Source organism: Echeneis naucrates, chromosome 7 (genome assembly GCF_900963305.1).
Source record: "Echeneis naucrates chromosome 7, fEcheNa1.1, whole genome shotgun sequence".
In the NCBI taxonomy this organism is placed as follows: Eukaryota; Metazoa; Chordata; class Actinopteri; order Carangiformes; family Echeneidae; genus Echeneis; species Echeneis naucrates.
In genome coordinates this window covers 13,157,856-13,168,461 of record NC_042517.1, presented here as the reverse complement: position 1 = coordinate 13,168,461, position 10,606 = coordinate 13,157,856, and the positions used below count along the sequence as shown (strand labels likewise).

At 39.8% G+C, this 10,606-nt stretch overlaps 1 protein-coding gene across 1 annotated transcript; it reads right to left on the bottom strand.

Annotated features, from left to right (window-relative positions):
- Positions 1-823: 823 nt before the first annotated feature.
- acvrl1 (activin A receptor like type 1) lies at positions 824-10,457 on the bottom strand. Its single transcript, XM_029506070.1, has 10 exons — positions 10,068-10,457; positions 5,947-6,018; positions 4,560-4,796; positions 4,013-4,218; positions 3,830-3,929; positions 3,595-3,741; positions 3,230-3,505; positions 2,870-3,067; positions 1,893-2,023; positions 824-1,692 (listed from the first exon to the last, which is right to left on the bottom strand). The coding sequence occupies exons 2-10, from the start codon at positions 6,014-6,016 to the stop codon at positions 1,546-1,548; spliced, it is 1,512 nt and encodes a 503-aa protein (XP_029361930.1). The 5' UTR covers positions 6,017-6,018; positions 10,068-10,457; the 3' UTR covers positions 824-1,545.
- Positions 10,458-10,606: the final 149 nt, after the last annotated feature.

The following is a 10,606-nucleotide window of genomic DNA, read 5'->3' as shown; positions in this document are numbered from 1 at the left end:
GTGTTAAAAATAACCAGCTCTTCATCTGACTGACCAGACAGATTGGGGCTTTGAGGGAGTATTATCTCTCTGGAGTTTGTTCAAGAAGCAGGCAGACAGACAGCACACATACACGCACAACCGTATGTATGTTCATACGTGTATATAAAGCACAAGCATGACAGATGCAGAAGGAAACACTGCCATGCAGATATTACATGGAAACAAAACATATATTCTTTGACCTCATTTTCTATCCAGGTCGTTATCATAAGTGAAGTTATAGCAATCATTTCTTTTCTTACAAAGTGGAGTATAACATACTGTTGTTGGTTATGTATATATAGTAAACATGTCAGTTTTTCTAGTTTCAAATGAAACTCATTGAATTTGATAGGCCTACAAATTTTCACAGAATGTAAAATATAACAAATAAATGATCGGCCTAGTATTTTAAATGTTTACAGCGTATTACATAAATAACTATTTAGAATAATGATGTCTCATTTTGTGATTAAGAGCATTAATTACAATCCCATTTCATGTCATTTTGGATTTCATGGAAGTACAACCTGGAAGTTAATCAGTTATTTATCTTACCTTGCCACTGGTGACAGTTGACTAATCTTCAGTGTCATGATGAAATATTGGTCTTAACTTGTCGAATAACTATCAGATGATGCAATGCAAAAGAAAACAGGATTGGCAAACTGATGACACCATGCATTTCCTAAGGCAGGCCGCATTATGGTAAGCAACATAGATCACTTTTAGTCTATTATCTAATGACCTCTACTGGCCAATGCAATAATTACAAATTAGAAGTATGAAAGAGCAGTCCAAATGTTTGAAAAATACAATCCTTTATTCAACATATACAATATAATATGTCTGTTTGTGAACACCTTTACCGACCATAGTGATTGTGATGGTACATGTAGAGAAATGTAAAAAAATAATTTGGAATGTGTTGCACAAAAGGATATAAAATGTGTCTCCTTGTTGAATAATAGAAAATAATATCTCTTTTGAAATATATTTACAATAAATCCAACAGGGGTACAACAGTTCAATGCTGTTAGATTATGTACAACTAAATAGTTCAATGTGACTATGTGCAGTTAATAAATGCTCATTTTATATTAGCTAAATATGCTTACAGAGCATAACGTGCTTTGGTGTGATCCTATCAATGTTTCCTATATTTTATTTCCTGCTTTGGAAAACAAATAACAAAAAGGTAAAATTTCACTGACTATCAAAGTTCCTTTTCTCGATGAGAGGAGCATTTTGTGTCAGAATACTGTATATAAGAAGACAAAAAAACCTTTGGTGAAATGGATTTCTTTTTGAGGGCGTGAAAAAAAAAAAGGAAAAAGAAAAAAGAACGACAAAATAAAAAACACAGCCTTGGGCATGAGACAGTCTAGACAACACTGTTCAAAGTCATGGCTTTAATGTAATTCAGTGGCGGTTTGAATCATTAGCTCAAAATATGCTAATGATATGCACCTTGCGCTCCTCAGAATGTGATGCTGAATCCCTTGTAGCATTTTCAACAGATTTCTAGATGTCCTGCTTGAGTTTCTCGATGCTGAAGTCACTGTCATGGTCCAGTTTGGAGAGTGTCTTCCTCACCCGTAGGGCTGTGAGGCGGGCTGGTGGGCTCTGGTACCAACACTCTTTCATGATCTTCACAATGGCTGAGAGGATCTGGACACACAGACAATTGTAAAATATGACCTTGCTATCTGGTAGAGTGTAACTTCTGTCTATGCTCTTTCTGTTTAAACAGAATATATGGCTGTTGAAGGTGAGAAGAGGTGATAGCTTGAACTAACGAATTTTACTTCTGGAAAAATATAAATATGTTTGTGAGTACGAAAGTGTTTTTGTGCCATCAAATATCTTACTGGGTGGGAATGAAGCCTGTTATGCAGACTGGGCCTCTGCTGGTCTACACACACCACCTTCTTCATCTCCTCAAAACTGGGATCTGACGGCACCTGGTCAAAGAAAGGAGGACGATACTCTTCCACGATTCCTAAAACAAACAAAAGAAAAAGATTTCATCTGATGCTTACTTTCCACTTGAGAAGATTATGATAATGAAATTACCACAGCTATCTTAAATGAGGGACTAAGCAGTTATGTGAGAAACAAGCAGGCTGTAAGTCTAACGCTGATAACTCACGGTCAACCTCATGAGGGGATAACCATTAAACAATGGTTTTATCTTCTCATACATTTTCAGAGCATTCATTTTTCTTCATAGAGAGTCTGACAATGTACACTTGGAAATTGAGAAAGGCTGTCGTGGGAGTTTTGTAGAGTTTGAAGTTTGTTTGACTAATTTAGAGAGACATCAGTTTCCTAGTGTTGACACAGGGAGGGGCATCTACAAAACCTAAGGATGGCAATATGTGTATAGTACTAAACACGGCTGTACACGAATGCACACACACGCTCACTCACACTCACAAATCTATGTGTATCTCTCTATCTGAACTATGTGCATTTGTGCACATTTGTGTGTGAATGTGTGCTTCTACAAATTTTGTGGCATCTGGACTTTGTACAAGTGAGTGCTGACACCAGATAAGACTGTTTATAATTACTGCAGTGCTAATCGTGAGAGAGTTAAAGATAGTAAAAGGAGACACAGACTAAGAAAACATTGAAGTGCTGAGAGACATGGGACTAACAGCCTCATACGTTTGCGCGCCACACGAAAAAGACAGTGATGGCACAGAGGTAGATCATACATTAACTTATAAAAGGCCAACTGATATATATACTGTAAACCATCACACACACACACACACACACGCAGACAAACTGCAAATTAATGCAACACTAACAACCTCATAATAGCCTGTTATCTTTTTACCATTGACAATGGTTCTGCGGGTAATTTCCCAGAAGACCAGGCCCAGGGCCCAGATGTCTGTTTGCTTGTAAGACTCAAAGACATCCATACGAATAGTCTCATCAAGAACCTCAGGGGCCATGTAGCGTTTGGTACCCACACGTGGGTTGTTGCCCACATCGAGGTAGTCATGTGACTGAGAGTGTATCACGGCCAAACCTGAGGAGGCAGCAGGTAGTAGATACAGAGCACAGATAGAACCGTTTAACTCACAGCGCATTATCACCTTAAAATATATCAGAGCTATTTTGTGTCAGCACATAGGTATTAAAAGTTGGATGCAGACGCAATTTTCTGGATTTGCTTCAGCACAGCCCTCACCCAGATCAGCAATGCAGCACTGTCCATTTCGCTTCACCAAGATATTTCGGCTTTTCAAGTCTCTGTGAGCGATAGCTGGCTTCTCCTGGGAGCTGACAATCTCAGTGTGAAGGTGAACCAAGCCACAGGCTACAGACAAACACATCCTCAGGCAGCTCTCTGGCTCCAAGCTGCTGTACTGAAGGAAGTCGTAGAGTGAACCCAACTCATGAAAATGAGTGACGAGCCACAGCTGGGTGCTGGAATTCTTGGAAGTCATGTCAGAGGCTATGAAACCTAAAAGCCAGAGAAGAAATTTGTCTTTCTGAAACAACACTGTACACTTCTCTACAATGGAGAGGCATTGCAAGCATCTTTTGCCATACCCAGTATGTTGTCATGTCGTAACTGGACAGTATTGTAAATCTCTGTCTCTCTGAACCAGGACTGTTCATCTCTAGAGGAGAAGATTTTGACCGCCACACTTTCCCCCATCCAAGTTCCCCTCCACACCTCCCCATACCTGCCTTTACCTGGAAAAAGAGTGACATAATTACACAACTGCAGAGCAATAAATGAAACTGGGAAAAAAGTGCAGCAGTGGTGAGAAATTACACTGACCGACACACTCGACAAGTGAGATTTGTCTGGCCATGGTCCTTTGGACCAGATAGGGCAGCCCTGTGCCACTCCCTGAAGTGCAAAACTCATCAAATATATCCTGTAGAAATCAAAACACACCATGTGAGAACTCAAATACCTAAAACGTTTTCATTTGTGTCAAGCACGAAACATCAAACTTACACCATATGTGGGATCATCTCCATTAGGGACCTTGAGCATGGTGACATCATGGTCTTCAACGTTTTTTAGCTGGCAGCGTGCACGATAGAAGTGCAAGTACAGTATCAGGCAACATGCACTGGTGGTCACAATGAACAGCAACAAAGAAAGAGTGATCCACAACTCTGGACGAGGGGATTCAGGGGGCACGGTGGTCATTTCTCCATCTGGATACACATAAGCATTATGAAAAACAACATCAACAAAAACAACACTTATTTTAGTAAAATAATGAAAAACATTTCAACAAATTTAAGAGAGTGCATTTTTAGTTTAGCATTATTTTTGATTTGATATAAACAAACTAGTAAATCACATTCAATGCTTCTCAAGTCCTCCCAAGAAAATCCTCACACTATCAACTTGTTGTAAACAACCACAAGGGGGAACCAGTTACCAACTAGACAGAAGGACCTAAAAGGACTAACTGAGCGGGAGGTTTAAATTGTTTTTCAAGTTTCATGCATGTTATGTTAAAATTTTGTTAAACAATGCCTGTGGGACTGACTAATGTTTGGTGGTGCTGTGGAGGCGGCGTTGCACTGGCTCTGATTGCAGCACAGGACATATAAGCCCTTGAAGGAGGTGAGGCACTGCTCCTTGTAGTAAACTTGAGAGAAACAGCCTCTCTCCTCATAGCCATTCACCCAGCTGTAGAAACAGATGTCTCCTCTGCAAGTTCCATTGGTGCACGTGCCTTTTTCATTTTCGCACACACACAGCAACTTCCCCTCATCTGCAGTGCCTGAAGCACGAGAGAAAGCGTAAAGACAGCTTTAACACAAAGTTAAGCACACAAAGGCAAGAACAAGCTGTATGTACTCCTAGTCCCACAGTTATGCAGTATTAATAGAATACATTTAGAAACATGATAAATATAATATATCTGGGAAATGTACAATAAAGTGTAAAACACACTCCACTTAAAAACATTTCAGAGGTTTAGCAGAGGTTATAACTCTGTGGTAAAGTGATAAACTGTACTTGTAATGAGACCTTGGCTTCACTGAGGGGAAAGCCTTGTGGAGATTGAAGGTGATATGTTAACTACTTTTCTTTGAAACCCCAAGGTAATATTTGAAAAGGCTATGTGGGTCACCAGGAGAAGTATTTTCTGTTAAAAATTGTACGGTGTTTTAATGAAAGAAACAGAAACATGAAACAACAACAACAGGAAAAAGAAGAGTATACTACCAATTTGGGAGGCTCAGCATTATGATTCTAAAGATTTTAGAGAGTTATAAATGTGGTGATTTGATGTCACATGTGTGCTGGGAGGTAATCGTAAGGTTAGTTGGCAAAGTCTGGACTCAGGGGGTGGTTATAAGAGCATGAAAGTGTCACCAAATAATGAGCGGGCATGGAGGGCAAAAATACCAGCAGCAAAAGGGCACTGTTATACATAAAATACCATCTGAAAAAACAAACAAACAAACAAACAATAAAAAAAACCCAGAAGAGTCCCACTTAGAGAATGTTTATCCCACGATTGAGTGAAAAACAACAACCCCTCAACCATAAATATTAAAACAGACTATGATTCCTTTCTGACCAGAAGAAGAGAGAAAGACAAACATAAATCCAATATTCCTGAGCATTCATCTATGACCCCATATTTGACTCTATTCAGCCACACATTTATGTTGACTCTGCCTTTTCCTGCGAGAGTAGTAGTGCAGCTACATATTTTGTCTGCCGGAGTGTTTGTGAGAGTTGATGCATTATGTGAGAGCTGGAGAACCAAAACAAAACGTGAATGAGTGGGATTCCGCATTGCTTCATATTTCCATTATCAGATACTGTCCCATCATCATCAAATGTTTTCTTTGTTGAGTGGAAGAAAGGCAATACTTTTTGTGAGATCAAAAATGTTCTTTATCTGAACAGTAACTCACCTGCCTGGATGGCAGAGATCCACAGAAAAGCCTCAGCTAGCAACACTGTGAGCAGAGCAGAGCCTCCCATCTCTGTAAAACATGAACAACATGATCAATAATTGATTTAATTAGATGACGATAATACAATTAGTGTTGCCTCTCTATATGGAATTGTCATAATGAGAAACCAGGGACTTAATTTGGGATATGATGGAAAAGTAAGGCATTTTCCCTCACATTTTAACCACTATGTGATTTAAATTTAGAGCAGTTGAGCAGTGCTCAAAGCCTGGGCTCTTTGGCAGAGGAAGCTATGAGGTCAGAAACAACAGTCCAAGGGCCCAGTCTGTCTGCCTGTGTTGTAATTGCAAAGGGTGGGAAAAAGGGGGTTTGGAGGAAGGAGGCTATAACAGCACTCCAGAGTGTTTGTGCCGAGACAGTGTGTGGCGCTGTGCTGCCCAGGCTCCAGGTCTGTCGACTTCTCCACTACCCTGTTTGCAGAGTAAATATTGATGGCTGTGCTTCCTGCCATTCAGTGGCCCCACCCGGCTGACTGGCGAGACTCAGGTCTGCTCATTGTTTAGGGCCGCACTTTTGAGGGTCACGCAAGCAAGAGGGCCAACACTGACAACTCAGCCTCTCTTGCTGTTTAAATACACTGTCTGTAACTTAACATCTAGATGAACTAAGATGTCTTATGTTTGATCGACAAATATTATTTTAGTTGAATTTAGTGAAGTTCCGCTTTTTGATAAAGAAAAAGATGAGTACAATCCAAACAAAGAACAAAACCGGAAAAATATCCACTTTACAGCTTCAGATGGTTGCCTTATTACTTTGCTAGATATGAAAAGGGCCTAAACAGAACATGCTTGAAAACAAGCTTTGCTTCTTGGATTGCACAATGTAGACTGTCTTCATTACAGTCGCTTTTGGAACCTTATCTTTGCTTCTTATCATGAGACTACATAAACTAAAAATTGATGAATTATTCACTATACAACTGACTGTCTAAAAAAGCAATCAAGTGCACAATAACATAAACATCCCCATCAACCACAAGGTTAAACATATGTCTTCACCATCATTCGGTTTAAAATAGTTTTTTGGTTTTTTTGTTACATTTAGAGATTACCCTGGGATAGAAGCTCTTACTCTACATTGACCTATTTAAGAGTGGACAGACATAATACAGTGCCTGCAGGCCAACACCAGTTCCAGAGCTGGCGCCTTCATGAAAAGCAAAAGCAGCAGTATTTTTTATCAGCTGACAAACATATCTTTTGGAAACGTTGCTATTAGTGAGACTTGGGATGAGGCTAATGTGGTTATTCACATTTTGCTGTAATCAGATTCTGCATTGGCCAGAACCGACTGGCAACTGCTTCCCGCTCAAACAACACCTAAGGTCTGTCTGGTAAACTATAATGTAGATAGGGACTAAATCTCAAACTTGTGCGCCTGGGATGGCTGCCAAATGTACTGTTGACAAATGTGGTTTCTGATAAATGAGACGGTTGCTGCAGAGGCTAAAACAAAGCATGTGGCATGAATCTTAGAACAACCAACAGTCTTTTCTTCGCATCCCTGCCTGCAGAAAGATGCTGGGCTACAAGTCAAGTTGTACCTCAAAACAAGGTAAAGTGCCTAATATCAAGGTTGTACAAAACACATTCTAAAGTAAACCACCTGGTACAGGTAACTACAGAAAACACACTTCCGTGAACAAACTTAAAAGCTCAATGTGATGAATACCCCACAAAAAGTTCAAGGCAATGCATTCATCAATATATTATCATTCAGTTTCCTTTGACTGTGTTACTCTAGTGAATCAAATAAAAAGAATGAATGAAAAGAAAATCTTTGAATCCAAATTCAACTCCACAGATGGAGTTGTAAACTACACTAAATGAAGATTTACACCTCAAGCATATAAGGAAAAAAATCCAGTTAGTCTATTGAAAATAACATTGACTATATTGAATTCAACTGGGACAATTCTGATATAGTTATTTTATTCTAGATCTGTTTCAAAATTCAAAATTTTCTCTAACGTAGTTTTCTTTGTCCTACCTTGAATCTCTCATAGCAAATGTTTCTGAAACTGCACACGTGTCTGAGTTGAAGATGTCAGCAAAGACTATGTATTTCCTCCTTTGGTTCTGATGCATCTAGCTAAATATATTTCAGTACAAACTACAGGAAACCATCTCATTTCACTAAATATCAAAAGTTAGAGAAGAAAAACTGCAGGAGTTGTGCTGTTTAATATGTGTATATATAAATATATAATATATATTTTATATATATTGACAAATTCTATTTGTGCCCTTTTTACCAGTTTCAATCCCACTACACAATCTCTGGCTGTCGTGACAATGGGAACATGTACTGAACAAAATCTGTCACATCAAGGTGGAACCTCTGCTAAACTAGATTTACATGAAAAAATCATTCAGTGAAAGCTTTCTTTAGACCTTCTTCCTATGCGGCTGAACTGTGGGCGTGACTTAACCATTGAGAACCCACTATACTTGATTCTTCCTCACTAAAACCACAAGCCATATTTCAGCAAACTGCAACAAGCACTTCCTGTATTGTGTAAAATGTAGTTCATCTTTAGTTCTAATGGAAAAAAAAAAGAACATAAACACCACTCCACCCACAGATTGAAATTATTCTCAGTGGGGAACAACTGTGCCTCATTTCTCTGGAAATCAGTTTGTCATCCACAGAATCCTGAAATCGGAGGGGTCAGTTATCACGTTCTCCATCATGGCAGCTTGACTTTAGACTCCAGCACACTTCCTGTCAAAGCTCTCTGCTGTTTGTCTCTATTCTGTTCAATGCTAAACCGGTGTGACCCCAGGGAAAAAGATCCATTGTCATCTCTTCCTCTCATCTAGAGAGCGTCGACTCACAGGGGCAGATCTCTCATTCCATCTGCATGACTGTGTGGTTATAGCGGTGGATGGTGGGGGCATGGCACAGCTCTTGCGGCCCTGGAAAGCAACTTTAAGCAATGTTACTGCAAAGTTTCTACCATGTGGTTTAAAAGTTTTGGACTTAAAAAGGACTTAAAAGCCAGTTAGGAATTTAAAGCCACTGCTCTCTGTGTTTCAGGTATCATAAACCTGAAACCGTCAAATTTAGTGACTATGTGGCGTTCTGCTTGTTACACCCACACACTGATTTTATCTGCAGACAAAAGTACGCCTGGCTTCAAGACTCAGTTGCTGTTGAGACGCCCTCATATGCTTACAAAAAGTTGATGGACATTAGTAATGTGACCATTCACCTTGAAAGTTCCTGTGTAAATTTCACCATTAAATATGCTCAAAAAAGGTCAATGACTCACCCAGTTGTGCGTGTTTGTGTGTGCGTGGTGGTCCAGGAAGAAGCTTTGGGGAAGTTTTATATTTAGAAGACAACCATTCAGTTGTGTACATTTCAAAAGGTATGAACTTTTCATGATCATGAAGAAAGGCCACCTTGAGTCCTCTGTCAGTGCTGACTGTTACTATCAATGCATTCAAATTTAAGCACAAATTTAAAATCTTAATATGTAATATGCGATATTGGCTTTTTGAGGTTCATACTGATATTGATTTTGAAATAAGATAACAAAACATGAGCAGCTGCTGAAGATAAACGGCAGCCAATATGTTTAGGTTTACTTTCCGTCTGACTGTATTGAATAACAACATCTGTTTATCAGTCCAGCTTTAGGTGCAGCCACAGCTGTAAGAAAATCTGATTGAGTAAGCTTCTTCAAAGTGTGCCTTGTGAAATCTAAAAGTGGTGAGTGGTAGCAGTGTTGTGCAAAGCAGCAGAAAATGGAAAGAATCACGCCTAATGGGCTTTTTTTTTTTTTTTTTTGCTTCAGTAAGCTCAGTATGTGACTGACCATGGCTGCCCAGAAACAACATCAGTAAAGCTTACAGATGATAAAACTGTGTTTAATGCTCCTTAATGTTTGGGTCAGACAGGCCACCTCTTCACACCTGTCTGATCACATCTGGAAACACGTGGCGGTGATAAGTTCACCGTCAGCTCCATCTTAGACTATCAAACCATCACGGTACCTGTTGACACCCAACACAACAAAAAGAGAAAGAGACAAAGCGTGTCGCACTAACCTGTTTTCCTCTTCAACTACACACGTGTAGAATCCCCTTCACGTCTCCCATATCAGGTATGAGGTGTCCCTCCGTAGCCGAGCAAAAGCAGTTTCAAGGATGAGTTTTGAAAGACTCACGGCTCCATTTGGGGGATGCAGGCAACACTGGACCCGATCTGCTCAGCTGCAGATGTTTCATCTGCTGAGACATCACATCCTTTCCGACCCAACCCGTCCCATCTGGGAGAAAACGTCGTCCGCTGTTATTTATTTCTTTTTCTTTTTTTGAGAGAGGGGGGGGGGGTTGTTGTTTTTCTCCCTCTATTTTGCACCAAACACATTCAAGTTCAAACGTTTCCGCCTCTTTTGCTGAATAACAACTAACTTGTGGAGAACAAAGTGAAAGAGGTGAGGAGCAAAAAAAAAAAAAAAAAAAAAGGCAGAAGCAGCCTGCAGCTGTGTCTCGGCGGAGTGGCCGATTATCTCGGTCAAAATCGCGCTGATAAAAATGTCGACATCGATTTGGAACCGATTGAGGACTCCCCCAAAAGTCCTGTC

Excerpts from the sequence above, each read along its gene's own strand:
- acvrl1 (XM_029506070.1), bottom strand. The coding sequence starts at position 6,016 with ATGGGAGGCTCTGCTCTGCTCACAGTGTTGCTAGCTGAGGCTTTTCTG. Across the intron at positions 3,506-3,594 it reads ACGACATGACAACATACTGG|GTTTCATAGCCTCTGACATG; the intron begins GTATGGCAAAAG and ends TCTGGCTTTTAG. Across the intron at positions 1,693-1,892 it reads ACAGGCTTCATTCCCACCCA|ATCCTCTCAGCCATTGTGAA; the intron begins GTAAGATATTTG and ends CTGTGTGTCCAG.